At 43.0% G+C, this 22887-nt stretch overlaps 1 protein-coding gene across 1 annotated transcript in view; it reads right to left on the bottom strand.

Moving 5' to 3' along the window:
• The window catches only part of LOC137871232 (MAM domain-containing glycosylphosphatidylinositol anchor protein 2-like), a 161335-nt gene that overhangs the window by 28277 nt on the left and 110171 nt on the right, over positions 1–22887 (bottom strand). Inside the window, 3 exon segments of the mRNA XM_068708952.1 lie at positions 450–627; positions 6793–6941; positions 15786–16058. Of these exon segments, the coding sequence (XP_068565053.1) occupies positions 450–627; positions 6793–6941; positions 15786–16058 (600 nt within the window).

Here is a 22887-nt window from a genome sequence, read left to right as displayed (position 1 = left end):
GCAATAAAGGTCACAAGGCAGCGATGATTAGTCAGTTGATCCACATTTAGTCAAAGCGGCAGAGAAGCGTAGCGAGCCGATGTCAGGCTGTCTTCTGATGACTGCATGTGTTAGACGCAATTCAAATCATTTTAATGAGTTCACTTTGTCCTTCCTACATATCGAACACAATACGTCATCATAGGGATCAGCGTAATGACTGGTGATACCGGAGTGAACTTTTGATATCCATCAGTGTTGACGAACCACGCGTCAATTATCCGCCGGCACAAAACTTAAGATGGAGATAATTCAGGAGTATTTCGGAGTTAGCTGAAGGATAACGGTACCAGCTGTAGCTGTAATTCATCCACCTGTGCGGCCAGGAGGCTAAAGTGGAACGTGGAAACATTGAAATACAGCAGCGGACTGATCTAAAGACACCTTTAGAGTTTGTATACAGCACTCACCACTGTACGTGACAATCCGGATGGTGGAGTCGCCCTCTCCGAAACGCGTGATGGGAGTGAGGCGCACCTCGTAGGACTCGGGCTTTATGAGCTCAGTCAGGTTGTGTGTCATGAGCTCTCCTTTGTTGATTGCTCCGTCCACAGGGATCTCCTGCTCCCACCAGCGCTGCAAGCCCATCTGGATGGAAAGAGGAACCGCATGATTGTTAAAAAAAAAAAAAAAAAAAAAAATCACCAAACACTCTGAAGTTCCCGTACTTGCATGCGCGACCACGCAGATATTGTTATACATAATGGGCCCGAGAAAAAAAACAACATTTGGGACATCAAATGCTGCTCCGCAGCAGGAGGAGTCGTTTGAGGACGATGTGCTTAGACAGCTTGAACACGAGCGAGACGGTCAACCACATCTGCATAACCGGAAGTTTAGTCATATCGGCTGAAACTGAAGTAATAGTAAAATTCAACGTACAGCAATTTCAAGATACATATATATATATATATATATATATAAGGGAGGACCCCTGTTCTAGATGGTGTACTTTCAATCTGCCAATCCCTCCTTCAGAGACAACAGAACTAGGTTTCTGGCTAGAAAAGCTCATTTAATTGATAAAGGAAGGCTAACGCCGCTGGCTAATTCTCTTGTTTTGAGTCGCTTTGATTAGTCGCTCTGTTCACGGTTCGAAGGTCCGCGAAACACCTCGAGTTGATTACAGAACACAAGTTGGGCAGTGTTGGGTTTGGACTCAAGGGCACGTGTTGGCAAGCACCATCAACAGCTAGGGTGGTCAGGCTTGAAGGATAAAGTTGCACAACTATAAATCATACAGGTACACAACATTTATGGGCATCTCAAAGACCGACTTTGAAGGGTTAGAGGAACTCAAGCCCACCAGAGTCAAGCTTTTAATACCAACATGGTATTCGCTCATTTAGGTCCTGTGTTGGCAGAAATTGGAATAAGTTTTTACCACTAAGAGAAATGTAACCACCGCAACTTTAAAGCTGCTATGATCAATACTTTTATATTCATATTTCTTTTAAATATATGGAGAGCATGTAGAATGCAAAGAAAATTCTTATGAAGAGTTTGCTCCCGGGAACATATGCAAATATGTACAAAGATGACCACAGCGGTATCCACATGCAGTATATTCATCTCGCCATCAGTGAAGGACGTTCCCTCTCATCTGCCAATTAACCTCGTCTATAGGCATTTGTACGATCCACCGACACTAAAGGCAACACGACAAAAACGTCTTTTTCTCTGTAAGCTGTTGACAGCTAGCTGCTCATTAGCCACATTTACTTTCAAAGCGCCTCCCAGCCTCTGAATTCAAAGACCGCTATTAACAAGCAGCAGGAATATTCTCATATCTGAAGCGAGAAAAATCCCGAATCATTTTCTCCATTAAAGATTTGCCTCAGTCGGCACTATACAGGCTTTTTGCGAGTACAGTGCGGCCGACACCTTTGTGCTCTGTACACGATTGCCTCATTCTTTTAAACTTTGTCTTTAATCATGTTCTACAACGTTCTGCTATCCCTTTTACAGGGACCTTGAACTGACAGGAATTTTATATCTCGACTTTGCACAATGCTGAGCACACAGGCGAACCTGTCTTACGGTGACTAAGCTCAGGTATCACACAAAAAAAAAATAAATTAGCTTGTGCTTTTCTCGTCTTGTGACACAATACAGCCCCCTTTAGAAATTCAAAGAAACAAAAACAAGGGGTTTGTTGCCGCATTCGCTGGGGGCTAAAGAGATGAGAAGTAGGGTACATTTTATCCTTGAGAATCAGTTTAAGGGGAAGAGCGGCACAAAGACAAGTTACAGCTTCTGCATCACAATTAGTGACTTTACATGCCCTTCTCACCAGCACAGAGAGACAGAGATAGAGTGAACGGAGGTGTGATAGCAGTGGAGCAGAGTCAGTGTGTGTGTGTGTGTGTGTGTGTGTGTGTGCGTGGGAGAACAATACCAATTAAGTAATTACTTAAGAGCCGAGATGATCCACAATTATGGGGTGCAAGTTCTCCCCACCATTAGTTTGCAGGTAAATAGAGTGTTTTGTGTGCCACTGGTAATTGCAGATGGAACACTTATCCCTACCTTTCCTTTTTTTTTTTTTAGTACTAAAGTTACATTTTAGTACAAAAGACATGGCAGCTAACAGCCATAAATTACACAGTGTCGGCCCTGTACGTCTTTGTGTGTTTGAACACTTTTAAAAGAGGATGTATCATTTCAAGAGCATTTGATATTGAAATAAAAGAGGTGGAAATAACTTCTTTCCCCAGTGGTGTCTGCTGTCTCCGAATAGACAGACACAGAAACATTCAAAATGACAGATTGTTTTTTGTATTTGGCAGTCTAGCTAATGTCTGCAGATTGGTGATGAGGGGTTTGCAGAGGCTGAAGACGGGCTACCTTTGTGCGTCTGCAGTTGTAAGATTCAGCAATGATTCACACACATGACAAACTACGTCATGCATTATATATCTGCAGCGGTGCAAATGCAGAAGTGTGTATTCAAACAGCTAATACTGATCAATCTGTGCCCACAAGCTGTTTTTGCACATGGAAACCTTTTAATTTAAAGAACATTTAATGCACCTTTCCTAGAGAATGCGTTTATTGGAATGGACGTGGTGAGGGCGACAATAATACACAACATTTGAAGAAGCTGAATAGTGTTTGTTTCATGAAGGTGCAGAGGCCAGGGAGAGGCAGGAAGGCACAGTGGCATGAAAATGAGCATTCTATGAATCCAAACATATTAGTCCACTTCATTAAATCAAACATCGTTGGACATGTGGGGTGTCATGTTATACCTACAACATTCCTGACAACATACCTACCTCCTCTGAAAATAAGACACCAAATACACGGAATTTCACCCACATGCATTTTCTTGCTTTTGTACCGCTCTGTATTTGCTTTACATTTCTTAGATTTTTTTTTAACCTGGAGCCAAAAAGCTCTCCGAAACTCAATCTCACATATAAACCGAACGCTCGTGCTCGACATCATGAAATGAGTCCTACTTATGGAGCACAGCTTTAGTTCAGGCAGAGCACTGAAGTTGCATTAGCTGATTGCTTATCACAATTACTGGATCATTTTTTTTTTACATATAGTTTATCTTAGTGTTGTTACTTTACAAAATGAATAAAATGCTCTTACTACTTGAAAAAACAATGGTATACTGTAGGTCTCAGTACAATACATATCTCAGTTCAAATTATAACGGGAGCATCCTGACAATGTCTTGAGGTTTGTATCTTACGTCATTATTGTTCCCAAATTCCCACATCACATTGCTTGCGTGGTGTTTTAAAATATATATATATATATGTAGGTCTGTTTCAGATTTAAAAACATTTAATTGGGAAAAGAATGTCAATTAGTGGCACTAGTGTGTGCGTGTGTGTGTGTGTGTGTGTGTGTGTGTGTGTGTGTGTGTGTGTGTGTGTCCCAAAGCACCAGGCAGATGGAGGCCTTAAATGCTAGTCTTGGCAAACTGAAACTCCAAAAAGACAACAAAAAAGGGAAGCAAATAGCAAAAATTCTTTTGACATCAAAAATGAAATGTATTTAAATGTGCAAATCAAATCAAGTCTGAGATGCTGATTGAGAGAAACATTTACATTTTCAGAGGTTTTGAATCATACACACGCTCACTGCGTTATGGATTGTTGTACCTTTGTTCTGATTCCCATTAATGATCACTGAATCCCCGCGTCTGCGCTCAATTAAGGTTTCTGTTTACAACCCATTACCTTTCGTTCTCCAAATTTCCCCCACCGAGGCACAGAGTGCCACATTGATTCAAAAATAATTTGACGGCTGCAACTTCAAAATCACAGCAGGATTGATTAAAGCGATGGCAGGAGCCAAAAGTAAGACGGGAATAATCAAAGTGACGGTGTATTGTTTGAAGGAGGCTGATCTGCTGTAGATTGGCCGCATGTAAAATATATGGCTCCTATTGATCCGCCTGCACACCCTGACTTGACAGATCAATTGGAAAAAGACGAAAGAGGTGGAGGAGGAGGAGGAAGAGGGGGAGGAAGAGACGGAAGAAGCGGTTCCAAAATGGCAAGACGTAGGTTGAAGACGGGGTTGGAGACGGGCAATCAAGCGTCTGGACAGCCGAGAAGGCTTTGAAGTAGCCGACTGTAGCATCAAAACAAGGCCAGATGTCAAACCTTCACCATTGCATCCTTGACAGGTGCGGTGATTTGTGTTTTGTGATTCTCACCCTTTCAATGCCTTTTAGCGAGGCCTTCTTTCCCATTTCGCCTTCAGCCAGACACTCTCTCTCTCTCTCTCTCTCTCTCTCTCTCTCTCTCTCTCTCTCTCTCTCTCTCTCTCTCTCTCTCTCTCTCTCACTCTCTCTCTCTCTCTCTCACGGGAGCGCTGGACGATAACACAAAGCAATCCATTTCAGAGACATAAGGTCTACCGGCTCTAAGCATTAATTCAAACGAGAAAATGATAACAATTCTCAGGGAATGGCAGGGGAGCTGCAGCCGGATCTATAAATAGATCGAAGTGGTGTAGTCCACGTGCCGAAGCTTTCCTTACTGCACCACTCTTTCACATTCAGTCTGGGGGTATCTCTGTATTTATGTATTTACACAGGGAGCATCTGCTCCTACTCATCTCTCTCTTCCTCACTGCGTTTACTTTTCTTTTTTTTTTTTTGCCTCTTTCGTGCTACAACTCTTCCTCACCAAAAGGCAAAACAAAAATCCTATTATCAGTTTAAATCAATACCCCTAAGCTGAGACTCAATCAATCACAGAGGGTATAACTGTACAGCAAAGCCCAGGACAAAGTCAGAGAATTTTCCTGAAGGCAAATAATCCCTTTCATTTAAAGACAATAGAAGATTGGTTGTTATGCCTCGGAGGAAGGAAATAATGGTCACAAAATGTACCCTCTTGAGATCGCAAAGGCAAGAAGGTGGAACGGAAATTAATTTGCCCAAACAATGATTGTCTGCCAACACAGATTGCGGTAGCGATGTTCTCTTTTTAATAAACAAATGCAGAGAGGTCAAAATGTTCAAGCACAGATGCAGACATTACAATCTGTTTGAAAAAATTTGAGTTGAAAATAGGAAAAAAAAAGCAAACGTATACTCCCGGCAAATTTTCAGAGAAACGCCTGCCAAGCGCAAACACGGGCTCCACAGAAGATAATTTATTACCAAACAGACCGACTAAGATAGTTGACAGAAAAATCATTGCGCTACGCAAACATAACTGGTTTTGAATGTGTTTTTCAAGCTTCAATTCCTTGAGGGTGTAGTGTGAAACAAACATGAAATTATATTATTCATTGCAAAAACACAACTGTCAGGGTATGCTCGCTAATTCTGAGCACAACTGAGATGGATTTTGCATTGCAGCATGTACTACTTCTCTCTGATGCGTTTCATTTTTATTTTTTTTTTCCAAACAGGCTCCTGAATGGCGGCTCAGCGCTGCGATGCCATGTTAACCCAAACATCTGTCGTGTTAATGGAGCTAGTTCTCTATTTCAAACTCTATGTAAACTGAAGTGGGTGCCACACCTGCTGCTGTAAATAATACAACAAAGAAATCTATAAAGACAAAATGTGCTCCACTCTGCCATGAGGAGAGAGAGAGAGAGGAAGGTACACATTGATTGCCAACGAGAGAAAGTGTAACCACGGCATCCATCAGTGGTACCAGCCTGTCATCTGTGGAGTTTACTTGAGAAGCAGGGAAAACAGGAGCTACGCCTGCTCTCTCCCTCTCTGCGGGGTTCCCTTCCACCCGTCTGACTGAGCCTCTGATGGAGAGCAAAAACAGAAGCGATTCGTGGAAACCACAGAAGTCGTTCAAACGACCGCCACTGACAGATTCTTAGTCATCCTGCCCGGCCCGCAGAGGCTCATTCACGTCCTCAAAAACTGCAGAATAAGACAGTCAATGAATCGAGGCGTAAGATTTGGCGCTCTCAAGTGAAAGACGACAAAGCAAGCTGTGCAAACACTTCCAATCTTAAATTGGCTATAAGAGAGGGTGTTTTTTTTTTTAGATGGCACAAAACGACTCTAATTCATGTGAGAAGGGTCAAAAAGAGGCTGACCGATACCAATGACTCAGCAATTATTGTACCAGGAGCCAACATTTGTGCTCCTTAAAAACTCATGTTCTGGCTGTGACAAAAGACTGGATAACACCTTTCAGTGCAAACAGCATTTGAATGATGCACACATGGGTTTCACAGAGGAAAGGGAGAAGAAGCAGGCAGGCAGCAGGGCGAGCGCTCGGATAGACAACTCTCAGGGTCCCCTACCTGTCTGATGCCGAGTCTGTAGGCGACGATGCGGTCCACGGCGTTGGGGTTCATCTGGGTCCACTGGAGCTTGAAGCCGTAGACTCTGGGCCTGTTCTGCCACAGAGGGCTGTAGGTATCGTAGTAGAACTCTGGAGGGTAGGCCTTGCCTGGAGAGGAAAAAAAAAAAAAGCAGATTCATAAGCTCACTTAGGATGAGAAACAAAATGTCAAAAAAAGAAATCATATGGTGGAATTTAAGGGCCCCTGCAATTCACGTCTACCTATAAACGTCTTAGAATTATGGGGCTATTCAAATTATAGTACAAGTAGTAGTAGTAGTAGTAGTAGTATTGCTCTTCCATAAAAGTACTTGTTACAGAAATATGTATGTGACAAAAAGCAGCAGAGGCTGAGATATCTCTACAGTTGTGTGTCTACAACACCATGTGAGAAAGCAGGTCCTGGACATTAAAAGGCCTCCGAAAGCGGGACGATATAACAGGATGTATCATTATTCAGTGAAATTGATGAGCATTCTAACTGTAATCCTTCAACGTTGTCAAGTTATAACTGTTATTATTATCATTATGAGATGTTAATTATTTGCCTGCATACAGGCAAACCCTGCCCTGCTGCAGTGGTTTCTTTTATGCTTATTTTCATGTACAAAATGTAAACTTGTAAATGTTTCATTTGTTAGCCTGGTGACACTTCTTTTAAAGCCAAAACAGAACATCTGAATTAGCATGACAAAGATGTACAGTATCTCTCATCTGCACTATGTTCTGTTTGTTCTATTTTTATTCAGCCTACAGTATATGATATTCCTCGTTTGGCTGCTGTGACCCAGTTTTTCCCCAAAGGATCATTAAAGTTTCATCTTATGTCACGTGACACACTGCAGAGTTCTTTCGCGGAGTTGAATCAAAGCGTGTTCCCAGATCGTAGTACGTCTCGAGAACGTAGCGAAGTGTCCATCCCATTCAACATTACACTCAAATGACCTCAGTCAAAATCAGTTCCTACAGTTGGAAGCAGACCGCAGAGATCCTCAAGATGCTTTTCTTCCAATAGCACGGTTTGCTTGGTTGGAATCTGGGAGGATTTAGTTTGCGACAGCCACGGTGGCGCGGACTGAATACATCTTTCAAGATTTTCGGCTTTCCAGTCACAGCCTGCAAGCTGATTTTCTGACAGCTGAAGGATAGGAGCTGGCAGAACATTGTACTTTAATCAAGATCTAGAAACAAGCTTACAGGATGACCTTCCAGGCAGAGAATAGTAATTCACCTCAATGTCAGGTTGTTGTGTTTGCCCCTCTTTGCTATTTGGGCTTGTTTATCGAAGGATGACAATACCCAAGGCAGATGATTTTTAATAGCCACGGATAAGACAGCGGAGCAGCCATTGTTAGCTCAAACAAAAGCAGGACTGGGATTTGATGTACCCGAGTGGAGACGCAGCAAGTAGTTGATGTATGTCAGGCAATTGCATAAACCTGTCGAGTTAGTTTATGTCATTGATGAATTATAATAGCATTATTTCCCTAAACATTTCAGTGGTCTCCTGGGTACCTTCCTGTAGACTCCTTTGTGTGAGAACAGATCCTTGAGCCATTTTGTTTTTCTTTGATTTCAATTTGACTTATGACACTCAGGGGAGGAAATAAACTGTGACTCGGGAGTTTGTGAAGGTTATGAGTTCAAAGGATTATCTGCCTGGTTTCAGCACGGTGACACAGTAGGCTGCTGGCTCTCAATCTGGAGCTGGATCTTAATAATTGCAAATAACGGATGTTTTCTGGAGACATTCTAGGAATGATAAGAGGCCATCACCGCAATTAGTGGGTTTGCTTGTAAGAGCAAAGTAAATCCCTACAAATGCGTCTCGTAGAGTTCAACTTTGGTGAATTCTGACAGGAAATGTGTGCCGCTGAGTCACAGCAAACCGTCTTGACAGCGCTGAAATTTAAGAGCAGAGCTGGACAGTACAAAACGGAGAAAGCACATTTTATCGCGGCAGTTGTGCTGCAGCATCGCCATTTCCATAGCAAAGGCGAGGTTTGCGAGCAGTTATGGAACATGCATCAATGGAGCAAACGTGCCCTTTGAATAAACTGAGCGGACTTATTGTGCCGTTAGTGCCTGAGTTAGCTGAGTCAGCGAGCTAGTTATTAAGCTCGCAAACTCGGAGAGCTCTCTGAGCCTCTTTATGGTGTGACCAGACTGGTGATATTCTCTATTTTTTCGTAAACAAACTAAATCCCAAAGAAAAGACCCAAACCAACAATTAACTGACGAACTATCTGTCTAGCTAAAGCCTGACAGCGTATTCCCCTGTGCCATAGACCTCCATTGTTGCTCAAAAACACCATCAATGAGACGCGGCATTACAACGAACATGAGCATTGTTTGTTTTGAGTCCATTCAACAAAACCCCCACCCTGCTGTCACAAATACTCACTAACACACCAGACGTGGATTAATCAACGGCTGAATAGTGCTGTTTGAGTAACATTTGCAAAAAAACCCCCAAAAACAAATGCAGTGCCCAGAAGTTTTAGGAAATGTCTTCAATAGGAATGAATGAGCCTGTGGCGGAGAGCCACGACGAGGCAGCGAAGTCACAGTATTGAGACGCGGACGATAGGACAGAATACAGAATCACGCCAGCCTCAAACGTTAAAGCAGAATTCATATGGCGGTAGAAGAGAATACATGCTGGTTGAAGTGTTCACTCAGCTGTGTAATCATGCAACATTAGCAGTAAGTGATGCGTCGTCTTGAGATGAATTCTATACCACGACGGGGAAAACAATATGGAGCAAACATGCTGAATAGTTAAGTAGGAGAAAACACAATCCACAACATATTTCATAATTTCTTTGAGTGCCTTGTACCCAAGTTAAGTAGTGAACACATGCACTTCAGATCTAATCATTCATATTTAAACAAATCAAAAGCAGCGAGGTGCCTTTGTAAGAGTTTCGGTCAGGCTCCGACTGGTTTGATCAATTCTCATAACAATAAGTCAAAAACAAACTCCGAGGGCATTTTGTTCTGCATTTCAGAAAAATAAATCAGTTTAATGATTCCAGGGGGCAGCTCGCTGGTGATCACTTTGCCTTTACATGGACAAAGCTGTTTAAAAATACAATATCATAATCCGAGGGAAAGGAGCACTCATTTATCAGCCAGACGAAATCATTTAGAGAGAAATCACTGCCGTAATGCATTTTTTAAACGTTTTTATGTCGGAGGTAAGAGATGCATCTCACGAGGTTGAGACGTCTTTCTGCAAGTTGAAGCTTTCTGTTTTGTAGCTCTCGATGCTGTAAAACAAACTCTCTCTCTATGTATGGCTCACTGAAACGCCGCGAGAAAAAACATATTTTCCAAAGGAAAAAAAAAAAGAAAAGCAAGGATAATTACTGACTGCTCTCCACTTGGCAGCGTTTCACTGTATAGAGCCAGCTGTGTTTACAGCACACTGTACAGTATATGTTACATAAGCCAGTCAGGCAAATGCTGTCAGTTTACTTCATGCAGTTTATTCTGTATAATCAGGCTGACAGTGAAAGGCTGCTCTTTGCAGTGGAGCAAAGGCACAAAAGGTTAATTAAACTGACTCGTATTATTGTATGTTTTCATCATATGTCTTTTAAAGACTCCCAGGCAGACTCTGCTTTAGGAACACATGACTGGAAGGAGTGCGTTCATTCCCTTTATTCATTTAGCCAAAAGGTTTTTTTTGTCCAAATCTATAACATCAATCGTCCGTCTTATTTTGAGGAAAAACCTTTTAAAAGTATTTTTCTTGGAGCACAGTTACAGGAAAAGCAGAGACATTGTCACAAACGTAAACGGATTGTTGCCTTTTACTCAAAACATACATGCTAATGTATTGAAGGCCCTCAAACCTTAATAATACATAACCAGTGAAGCACATTACCGAACCCACTTACACCACTTGAAACCGATAACCCTGGGTGGGAGACGTCAAACACTAAGTACGGACAGCTTAATTGATTTTTTTATTTATTTATTTTTTTTTAAAATCCTGTTCATAACAGCAGACCAATGCAATGATTCATAACAGCTCAGGAAAAAAAAAAACCTTCAGGCAAGACGTTGACCTTGTTTGCAGACTTCCTTTTCATTTTTTTTTTTTTTTTAAAGGGATTATGAACATTGCCTTCCTCTACATGAAAACACCACCATATGCTAAGCAGTGCTATATGGTGCAGGGCTGATGTGTGATGTAGGCTTTCGTGGCAGAAATGACGCTTACATATGGATGAACAGCTGGCCGGGACCAAGCCAACGCCGCCGCATGAATAACTAACTGACTATAGGGAAAAGACATTAGAGACATTAGAAGACTTGGTGGTAATTGCCTGGTTGTGTCCTTCTGGGATAGAAAATGAAATCTCTCTGTGGCTATTTTTTTATTTTTTTAAAGGGAAATGGCATTGAACTTGAAATGAGTCACTTCCCCCCTGACTATTCAGCTTATTCTTCCTCAACTTCCTCCCTCCTCTCCTAATCTACTCGAACAACAACAACAACAACACACAAACAAAACCAGCCAGAAAGATTTCTATTGGTTGATCACATTCACTGGGATTACATTTTGTTCGTCGTGACCCACGGTGACTTGTGATTCAAGCCTTCTTGCTGAATGTCAATGGGAGGCTGCTCTAATGACTAACCTTGTGGTATTGTATTGGTATAAAAGAAAATAGGTCAGGAAATAAGAATAGGAAGGAAAAGGAAGAAAGATGGCGGAACAGATTCCGTCCGTCCTTGTAAAGTCAGTCGTCGTACAGGATCTATCAATGTCTGTGTGTCTCTTTGAAAGTATTCGACATCATCCACCATCTACAGCCGGGGTGAAGTTCAACCCAGGTGAACGTGGCACAGACTATGAAGGCAGATAGCTGAGTTAATAAAAACCATGTCTGGAACTCGCAATTGTTCATCGGAGACCAACACTGATAAGGTTTATAAACCCCTGAGATGGAGAAACTTGCAGGTTTGAAGGTAAAAATCAATTCATTTTTTTTTTCTTTTGCTTGAAGATATGAAAAATGATACACACACACACGCACGCACACGCACACACACACACACACACACACACACACACACACACACACACACACACACACGCACACGCGCTAAAAAAGGTCAGATTGTACTACTAGATTGAAGCTCAAAAAAAGCCCAAGAGGTTAACAGATGATGGATCAAATAATGAAAATAGACGAATGCAGAACAGAAACGAGATAGTGTGTGTGTGTGTGTGTGTGTGTGTGTGTTAGTCACAGTACAATAAATGAAATTCTAAAACATAAAACATATGCAGATAACTCATTGCAGCCAACGTTGGGCACCATGTTCCACAGTGTGATTTCTGCATCATTAGGAACAATGGCTACAATAAAAAAAAAAAAAGGGAAACTGGGACCAGACGAGCACATCATAGAGTACAATCTGAATTAATTTCATGAGCAAGCTCGCAATATGCAAACAATGACTATCTGAACATTGTCCATTGTAATTCATGACAGACTGCCAAAAAGAGGACTTAAATGTGGGGAAAATGAGGAACCTTTCTTTGTGATTTTCCAGAAAAACACTGTTTGGGAGACTGTTCAGTGAAAGGAGGGAGACGCGTAGACTCGCTACGCAGAATTAGTTTCATCATTTTTCTCTGATTAGAGAAACGCACCGCCTTAAAGGGACACTTCATGGTTAGTCCTACTCAGCTTCAATGGTTCGATCTAGAGACATGTTCATGGGGTGGGAAGAGGTGGTGGACACCTTAAGGAGGGGCACAACTCTCTTAAATGTAGCCAGAACATATTCAGTAATTATATGTGTTTTTATTGGTCTTTTTAACATGTTATTTATTTTATAATGAATCTAAATGAATGCATTACATTTGACACTCTAAGGTACTAAGCTTTGAATGAAGTGTAACTTCATTCTTGACTCATTTTGCTTTTGTTTGGAGTGGTTTTAATTAAACTGGCTGCTTTAATGTATGATGCGCTGACGACCGATCTAAAATGTGGACGTTTGTCTGCGAACGGGCGGCTTCAGAGATGTTGGCAGCTGCACACACCAGTGAATATGTGTGTTTAGTCAGGTTTAATCCGTCCCTCACACAATCAAACAGGAGTTACTATTAGGCCTACGAAACAAAACACGCTTCAACAAAACAACCGGCCACTACTGTCCAACTGGGCCCATTCTGTGTTTTCTACTAGTGGGAGTTGGCAACCCTACACACACATTTAGCAGGAACAAAAAAAAAAAAAATCCATCAGCAGCTGTTGTGTGCGACCAGGAGAGGCCGCACAGAAAGCCACCGGTGTTGTTGTCGATGGCATGGACAGCTAGCAGCAGTTGATTGGAATTGGTGTGTTACCAAAGTCCTTGAACGAAGTGTTAGGAGATAGAGCAGGTCTAGTGGAAGAGTGGAAGATGCTTTTGAGTTGCATTGTGGGAGATGTAGGACCCAGGGTTTTAAGAGTGTAGCTCATACTTTGGGCTAAAAGTCAGAATATCTCAGTCTCTGCCGCTTCCATTTTGAAAGAATCCTTTTGAAAAAAAATCTGTCTCTTGCGAGTCCCCCGACTTTATGAAGCTCAGCACTAAATTGACAGAATATAACTTTACTTTTTTTTTAGGACTGTGTATTCTGTGACCTGGGTTTTACCCCATTATTGCTTCATCAGTACACATTCGCAGCCGCGGGGCCGGATGTACACTAAATGCAGACTAGTGCATAAATCATCGGCTGCATCGGACTGGAATGAAGTCAGAGTCAAAGAAAAAGCAGCGTGAAGTCTCAACAGGGACATACTTCTTTTCTTTATCTTCCAAATCTAACTCTTCAGAAGAGCAGGATTTCAGCATTTGCTAAAAAGTCAGGGTTCCCATGACAGAGAGCCTGAGCCAAAGCTCAGTGGTACACATTACATCCCTCTGAGGGGTCTCTCCCCTGGCACAATTTAATGGCCAACTTGGCTATTACAGCCGACTCGCTGTTTCCACAGATGTCCCAATGACTTGGCGCATTGGGCATCCATGCACATGCACACACTCTCCCCTGGCACAATACACTTTTTGAGGCGACAACGCTTACATAAGCCAGAGAATGGCCTCACGTCTGGTGAGTTTGCATGTTTCCGTCGGCACGGCAATGTGTACGTAGCGCATAGTATGTTGACTGGATCGGCGACGTGCAATCGAGCCACTGTAGCCTCAGGCCAGAGCTCCCGACTGATGTGTTTATTACACATCAACACAGCGCAATAGGAAGCCAGGCAGAGAGCGGCGAGGGAACATCCACCGAGGTGTACCTGTCTTCACTCTGTAAAGTGAGCAACCCAAGATACTACCTACCTGCGTGAGCCATAACAAATATTTAATGAGCTTCATCTTGAGATGGGCCCACAAGTCTTCGAGAGGAGCCGAGGTTCTCTCTCCGGTAGATTATTTATTCCAGCCACACTACAGAATAGCGTTGATCTCGTTTTGTGGCTATTGAATTTCAGGATGAAATTTTTAAACAAATCTTTCAGAATAAGAGCTGGAGTTAAGGAAACGGGGCCCCGCCAGATTTCAGGGATGATTGGGAGGAACAAAAGTGGATTTTCTGCACCGTGCTCCCGCACTCAAGGGGTTACTAAAAGAGCCTCCATACCTTTGGCAACCACTGAGTCCAGATGGTGAGAATCTGGAACATTGGGCGGGAAGAATGGAGCGGCGGTGGGTGGGTGGGGGGAGAAGGGAAGGAGGGATGGAGGATGAAAGGGAAGGAAGGGTATTGGAGGTAAGAAGAGGGAGGGAGGGGACATGAGCAATAACAGGCGAAACCCCAGCCCGGTTGAGAAAAACAAATGGCTGGAGGGGACTATCTGCTTCTGTCTCACCTCTCTACCTGTTTCACCAGGGAGGACTGATTTATGACACGCAGTGGGGGAGCAAAGGGAGGGGACATAGAGAGAAATAAACAGCGAGAGAAGAGAAAATGCAGCAGGAAAGGTGCTATTAGAAGATGGCAATGGATGGAGAGAAACAGGCAGGACCAAAGAGGAGCGGCAACCTAAGTGGCAGAGGATCAAAGTGACAAATACTCCTCCTGTGACCCTGCAGCTCCCGTCTCTAATGGGAGGTCTGGGAGATTGAAACCTCGGCCGGAGTTCCTGCGGTCACTCAACGTGGGCAAACTAATTTGATCCTGTCATAACAACACAACGAGGTGATGGACACTTAGAGATGTTGATGGAAGAAAAAAACGAATGAAAAACAGCAGAAAGTAAGTGTGTATCATCTGAAAGAACAGGTTCACTGCGTGGGAAAGAGAGCGAGCCGACGTGATTGACATGTCCTGTTCAAACTGACAATCTATTATCATCTTTTCGTTCACTCTTCTCTTAATTTAATTGTCTATCACGTCTAAGCGATGTCTAAAACACAGCGTGACAAGGATTGTTCTATGTTTGAGGAGCGAATTTCAGCCGTCCAAAAAGTTGAAGATGAACAATTTAATCACCAACTGGAGGGCGTACCGACGGAGTTGCTGTAATATTGGTATGTGTATGATGACGTAACATTAAATCGCTGAACAGCATCTGTGCTATCGCAGCTTAGCAACTGTGACTCGGCACAAACTAACGAGGCAACTTTGGATTTCGCCACACGTTCAAGCGGTGCTGTAGTAAGAGCTGCATTTAAAGAGTTTGGAGTGTGGTGTTTTTCCAAAATTAAAAACCAAAGTGACGCAAGAAAGTGCAAGTCACATAGTATACAAGAAGTGGATGAAGTCACCACGGCGTCACCCATTGGTTTGGGGACTGCCGTGGTGAAGTTTTGGCCGTCGCCATCTTGGTTTTAGGTCATTTTCGGACGCCTGTGGGTAAAATCAGCTGCTTTTGTCTACCTTTGTCTGGATTCAGGGGCCCATTGTTAAAATGTTTTAAATCAAGCACTCTTTACCTGTAACCTGGAAGGTGCATTTGCCTGCTCCCGCCTCGTTGATGACATTGCAGGTGTACTCCCCCCAGCCGTCTCGGTTCAGGCTGCGGATGGTGTACTCCGTCTCGTCTCTTTGGGCGTCAAAGGCTCCGGCGTGGAGCAGCCGGTTTGATAGGAGCCACTCGAATCGCAGCACTCGGGAAGGGTGGGCTCTCAGCACCCTGCAGGTCATCACCACAGGCCTCCCAAGGCCCTGACGCATCTCCATGTAAACCGGCTCCACCGTCGGAGGGTCTGAGCGGGAAGACAGAAGGGCTCAGGTGAGTTCAGCCGACATTTCACAGGGGACTGAAAAGGATAGTGCGGGTTAGTACAGTGGAGATGTGAAGAAATAAACTTTGGATAAAGAGGGTAAAGACAGAACAGAAGCTATTCGGGTGAGGGTCCTCCCGGTCATAGGTTGTCTCTGATTTCAAGAGATATTTAGAGAGAAAAAATATCTGGAAGACAGAAAAGAACAGTCGGAATAGTTAGGTTTGAGATGTAGAAAAACAAACAATACAAGGACAAAAGTTACAAAAGTGTGAAAAAAAAAGAAGGAAAATGGCTCCGAGCAATGTTCACCGAAGACCCGAGAAGCAGAATAACTGGAGAGAAAACAGAAGCTTTTTCAACAACAACCAACAAACATTGAAATCATGCACTGACACAGAAAGGAAGAGAAATATTTTAGAGGACAGCGTAATATTTTAACATGAATGGGAGCGGTGAGCCAGAGGTGGAAAAAGGTGAGATTGAAACTCTAAACAATCACCGCTGCAAAGTCAATATGCCTCAGCAATAAACGAACAAGTGAAAAACAATCGCAAGGGGGGGGGGGGGGGGGGGGGCTGCAATGGGTGCAGGGAGATCAATTTTGCATGAAAACTAGAACAATGTTCTGAATGAAATCAGTCACGCTTCACGGAAAATTGGTAACAGGATGATGAAGTGCACCTCAAGCTCTCAAAATGGAAAATTAATAACTTATTTGAGTATCTGACAGGCGTCACCTCTTCCCCCACACAGACAACCGGGCGGTGAATTATTTAGCCGGGCTACACAGAGAAAAGCGAGGGGCCGAATGTGACCTCGAAGCAACCCGGACCCCTTCCTCTGCAAGGTACAATATGCGCGATTCTATATTTAGGCTCACGTGAAATGCGTGTTGGATTGTGTGCATGGCAACAAAACGTGTGTTTGTGTGTTTGTGAGGGCAAAACATTAGCAAGCGCTTGTGTGTGTGCCAGCGCCGAAATGGTTATGAATAATTTCCCCCATCTTAAGCATCTTTGCTCTTGATATGCCCATACAGATGCTTGACAAAAGTCACGGCGGGGTTTGAAGAACAACAGTGAATGCTGAGGGGAAGACACAGAATGACACAAAAGCCCCTTAATTGCCTGAAATGTGCATATTCCCTGACTCATTAAAGGAGAGGCGGGCTACAGCCAGGGCTGGGGATGGTACTTTTTAAAAATGTAATATGTTACAGATCACTGATTACCTGATTGAAAGTGTAATCTGCAACATAATTCCCTACATTATTCACACACGGTAATATAATCTAATTACTGAGCCTTCCGAACTTGATAGGATATGCAATTAAAGGAACAGTTTATTAAGATTTACATCGTGTAATTTGATAATACTATTAATGGCATTATTTACAACTTTAATCAGCTGTTTTTTTAAAAAAAAATGTGCAAGATGCTTTAATGTCACAAGTGGGCTAGTTACTCTGTGTTACCGGTGTTACACGATGAACAGACACGCACAGAGTACTCTACTTGCCCACCCCCCCCCCACCGTTGTGTTTTTTTTTTTCAGATGAAAAATGCAGAAATGATCAAAATAAATTGTTTGCTCCATACGCTTAATTACAAATCATGCTAGAGTGAAGGCATGACCTCCCCTTCTCTGCCTTCTAGCCATACCTGACATTTTTATGTGTCAGAACATTGTAGCCAATATATAATTACTTCTACTAAATCATAATTACTTCTACTTGAATTGTTGTTGTTTTTATTCTGTTCTTACAATAAAACTTTTTTCTTTCTTTCTTTTATGTATATATATATATATATATATATATATATATATATATATATATATATATATATATATATAATTTTTGGTTTCTTTTTTCTCCTCTTCCCTCCTTCTCTCTCACCCTCCTTTGTTGAGATTTATTTTTAAGTTTATGTTCACCCATTAACCAGATCACACATGAGATGGACAGAGAAACACACACACACACACACACGCACGCACACACAGACACACACACACACACACACACACACAATGTGCTGGACCTCTGTTTCTCATTCTTCCACTCATCAGTCTAAAATGTTATTCTCCTCGGTTTGCTTTTCTGTCTTTCTTACTTTGTATACTTGTGTGGTTCATATATCTGTTCATGTACTTGACTGCACTTGTTTTGTACTCACTTTTCTATCAAAAACAAATGTATACATTTATATTGTGGCCATTGAAGTTGTGGCTCTCCAAATGTCAACACGTTTGGCTATTGGCTTTAGTACTTGTTGCACTTGCTGGTTGGATCGGTTAGGTTGAGGCACGAGGAGTGAGATTGTTTCGGGTAAAAACATCAGGGTCAGCCAATCAGAGGCGGAGCAGGACCCGACCCCCGGAGTCCACCGGGCACAGCTGCTACTGAAGCTTCTCTGGCAGACACACAGCCATCCGATGTGAAAGATTAAATTATGCGCTCTACAGATATTCACAAATATCCTTTCTTGCAAGATGGCCGACTTAATCGCAACATCGACGTTGTCACGGGTTTATTGCTCCACTGGGACAACACTAGCTCAAGCTCAATCGTCTGTTTGCTGTTTTCGAGTTGCTTTGGAGTCGTTGCTTTTGTTGTTGCGCATCATTGAGTGAACTCAGCCCAGGCCGTAGAGCAGGGCAGGTCCTCCCGGCCAGAGAGGTGCACTGGGGAATGTGGGCTGTGAAACATTATACAGTATGCAAAATAACACAGCGAGACATCTACGATCTACGAAAGTGGGATTTCACTTTCTCGCCCTCGATGCTGTTTATCGCACACACAAATCTGGAGTTCACACAGCAGGAAACAGAAAAAGTGAAGACAAATATTCAAAAAGATTTGGACTGAAAAGGAAACGGACATAAAAAGTTTGCAAACACAGTTGGCCTCCCTCACCTGACGCTGCTCACATGGTGGAGAGCAAAGCGGCTTTCATCTCCGCTGAATGAAGCAGCAATCAGTTCCTTCTTCAAATGAGCCTTGCCTGGGCTTTTACCCAAACACCACGGCTTATTTCTGACTCCAAAAGAAGGGTCTGAATCTCTACTTATCACATTAAAATTGTAGGTCTGTGCGCGGGGCATTGAATCACAGCCCAGCTCCACAGCCTCCCTGAGTGGCACTACAACAAATTGCAGTAAGTGCATTTCCATTGACACAGAAAGACAAATGAAGACAGGGTTTGGGTCTGCAGCAAATGAAAAAAAAAAAAAAAAAAGGTTATATAACCAAAACATCCTTTAAACAAGGGCACATGCCTCATCTCCCCCTGTGTTTCTCCTGTGAAACAGCTGCCCGGCGAACACGAGGAGACGGGAGCGAAAACAAAACAAAAAAAAAGGTCCTGTGTGATATTCCCTGAGCAGCGCTCGCCATGCTAAGTGTAGCGGCGAGGGCGGCGAGTTGCTGTAAGTCGCAGGGAAAAACCCCCGTGCACTGGCTGAGATGTAATCCATCATCAGCCACCGGTGGATACTTTGACAGTAATGCTGAGAAAAACAACATTCAGCAGCACGGAGGCCTTTTCCCCGCGGTCCATGTAGACCCCCATCAACAGGGAGGCGGACAGAACAAAGACACAGATATATATATATATATATATATATATATATATATATATATATATATATATATATATATATATACGTGGGGGATTATATGCATGTGTGTTTTCGAGCATGTGTGCAAAGGCTGATGTGAATTTGTGTGCATGTGTGCACCTGGATTTCTGAAACACCGCTTGACTGGTTTTCAATAAACTTCACCTTCAGTCAGAATTGGTTCGATCTGTCTTCCATGTGCTTCGGGTGAGTGCGTCAAGAGAAGGACACGCAACTCCTGTGGGCGAACCCCGGTGAGGCTGGATTGTGCTGTGGAGTCGGAATGTGCGCATGAAGTCTGTTTTGTGGGACCGCGTTCCTTCCTATATGATAACACGTTCTCCGGTTTGTCTTTCATCCCTTTCCTCCTGAGAGCAACGCAACGTTTTCCCTCACGGCTCAGTAGTCACACCTTTTGATTTACACAAAAGCAGCAATACGACAAATATCAAAATAGTCACATGTAAAAGTCCTGCATTACAAATCAAATACATCTACAGATCTATTATCAGCAAGACGTAGTTGAAGTAGAGCTGGGCCATTTGTCATTTCATATCTCTAACGGTGTATGTCACGATGTGAGATGTCTTCATAAGTAAGTAGTCTAGAAAGAACCACTTAGTAAAGCCTGTTTGTTTATGCTCCAGTGTAAATAGAAATAAAAACACTTAAATGAAAAAGTACTGAGCATTTAAACTGTGTGTCTATGATTACATTATGCACAATAACACAAAGTTCTTCATCGTTCTAGCTTCTTAATTCTGCACCAACATAACTTGCAGTTGTTGTATTTATCTTTTAATAAGGATTTAAGAATATATGCCCTCGTGGTATTATATTCTATAAGAATGTAATACTTTTTCAAGGTATCGTTTCAAAGTTGGACATTCCAGTATCGTGAAAACATGAATTAAGATTGCTCGTTTTAAGGAGTCAACGGGGGGAAATGGGAAGATTTGAGTTAATGTACTTAGTTACTTTACTACATCGGTGCTGCTTGATGCAACTTATTACTGTCAAATGCTGGATTATCTCGTGACGTACCTGCGCTCCATTGAGCAACATGTCACGTTTTTTTTTCACACAGCCGCCCTGAGCAGCTGCATGGGGGAGTATGAAAGAAACAAAAGGCATTGTTTTTCTGTATGAAAGCCTTCTTGTGAGAGAATAACCTTTGTAGAACTACATGCTTCGACATCAAGTCTTGATAGAGGAAATCACATTCATTAGGAAGTCAAACTGATATATACAGAATATGAAATGATAACCCTTATTCAACCGATTTATAATGAATCCCTGTGTTGAATAATGTAAGCCCTCCTTCCCTCACGCTACAGTCGCTGCAATCAAACAATGAACTTAAGCACCGTCTGCATTACCATATTGTTATTAAAACTTAGGGATAATTCATGAACTTAAATATACAATTAATGATAATCAATGTAGACTCTTCTGTGCGAGGAGAGGCCTGGTGAGCCGCTAATAGCTTTAGCTCCGTCATTGACCAAGTTATGAATTATTCTGTCAAAGCCGTGTGCAGCTGCTGTTTACAACCTCCGTACGCGCTGACCTTTTCTGGGTGTGGATTTGATGCGGCTGATCAATTCAATATTGTTCCATAAAAAAAAAAAAAAAAAAAAAAAAAAGGTTATTAAAATTTCATCCCCAAATGCGGTGTGTGTGTGTGAGTGTGTGTGTGTGTGAGCCCTGCTGTAATGCAAACGATTAATTTGCTGGCGTTGGGCTAATGTGAATCGCTCTAATGTGATTCACTTTAGAGTGGGCCTCAGGGGCCAGCATTGCAGGCCTTCTTGATGCAGAAAGGAAAATTAATTAAAAACAATAATCGTGTAATTCCGCTCATTACTTTTTGCCCAGACAGTAGCTCTTTATCGCGGGTGTGTCTTTTTTGATGTATGTCAGATAGCGAGTCGCTTGCTCGGGGGGGGGGGGGGGGGGGGGGGGGGGGACAATTGCTCGCTCACATCAGGCAGGTGTCACGGATGATGTGAGGAGGAACAGAAGGGACGCCTGGATAAAAGAAACCTGTGCATCTGGGCTTGATAACTCCGACTTCTGACAGAAAGTGGTATCTAGGACAGGAGACCACTCTACACCTCCTTTCTCCCTCTATTTCTCTCTCTTTCTTCGCTCCCTCTCTCCAGCCCCTGGACCATGCCAACTCAGTCTGACTAAGAACATTAGGGCGTCACAGCTCGGGATTTGGCGTTTTTGCAATTCTATTAGAGTGACGACTCTAAAGGCAGACGCTTCCATTCCCTCTACCTCTCCTCCTGGTGTCGCCTCTGCCAGCCAACAGATGCAGGTTTTTACATATCAAAGCTGTTGACTTGCCAGAGTCGTTCTTTCACGCCTCTAATGCTCTTTGCTTCAGAGGACTGTACCTCGGTCCCTTGATCAAGTTACTAAACGCGGCTTTGCGCATGGCTCGCCACCAAAGGCGGGCGGCTCACGCTGGGACCTGGAAATGCGGGCGAGAAAAGCATCTCAGAGGGATTGGCTTGTGCTTACACACCATGAGACAGGCCAAGAGAAAGAGGGGAGGGGGGGGGGGGGGGGGGGGGCATACCGACAGGCGTACGGAGCAAACAACAAAAGCAGGGCCGGATTGAGTTAATAAAGCACATTCTGGAGCGAGGAAGACGAGCAAAGGTTTGTGTATTTGGCAAACGCAACAGAGTCAACCGTTGATGTTTACGCGCGGCGGACACATTCCCCCCCCCCCCCCCCCCCCCCCCCCCATACACTCGCATTGTGTCAAAGCAGTCCAACACCTCCGGTACGAATTATTTGTGCTTTTTAAACGCGCGCTTTGATGCCAACTATTAATAAGGGAGCAGCACCGTCTCCGAAGAGAACACTTGGCAGAATGATTGATTTATCAATACCAAAGATAACTTTCTTCATCGCGCATTCTCGCTTTGAAGATGGCGAACAGATGCCGAGCGAGAGAGTAGGCGCTTTATTCAAATATTACATAATGAGAAATAATTGCATTCTCAGAATCAATTGTGTTGAAAAGAAGAGGCAGATTTATTAGGAGTGAATGGATTTGCTTCACTTTGTGTGTGTGTGTGTGTGTGTGTGTGTGTTTAATCTGATGATGCAACATATGCCTGAGAATAGATCTAATGGTAAGCGTCTTTCACATGAGGTCATGGAGTCT

Source organism: Cebidichthys violaceus, unplaced genomic scaffold, assembly GCF_023349555.1.
Source record: "Cebidichthys violaceus isolate CVI_PGR_0920_01 unplaced genomic scaffold, fCebVio1.0.p SCAF_14, whole genome shotgun sequence".
NCBI classification, from domain to species: domain Eukaryota; kingdom Metazoa; phylum Chordata; class Actinopteri; order Perciformes; family Stichaeidae; genus Cebidichthys; species Cebidichthys violaceus.
The sequence above is the reverse complement of the archived record's forward strand: the minus strand, read 5'-3'. Positions and strand labels throughout refer to the sequence as shown.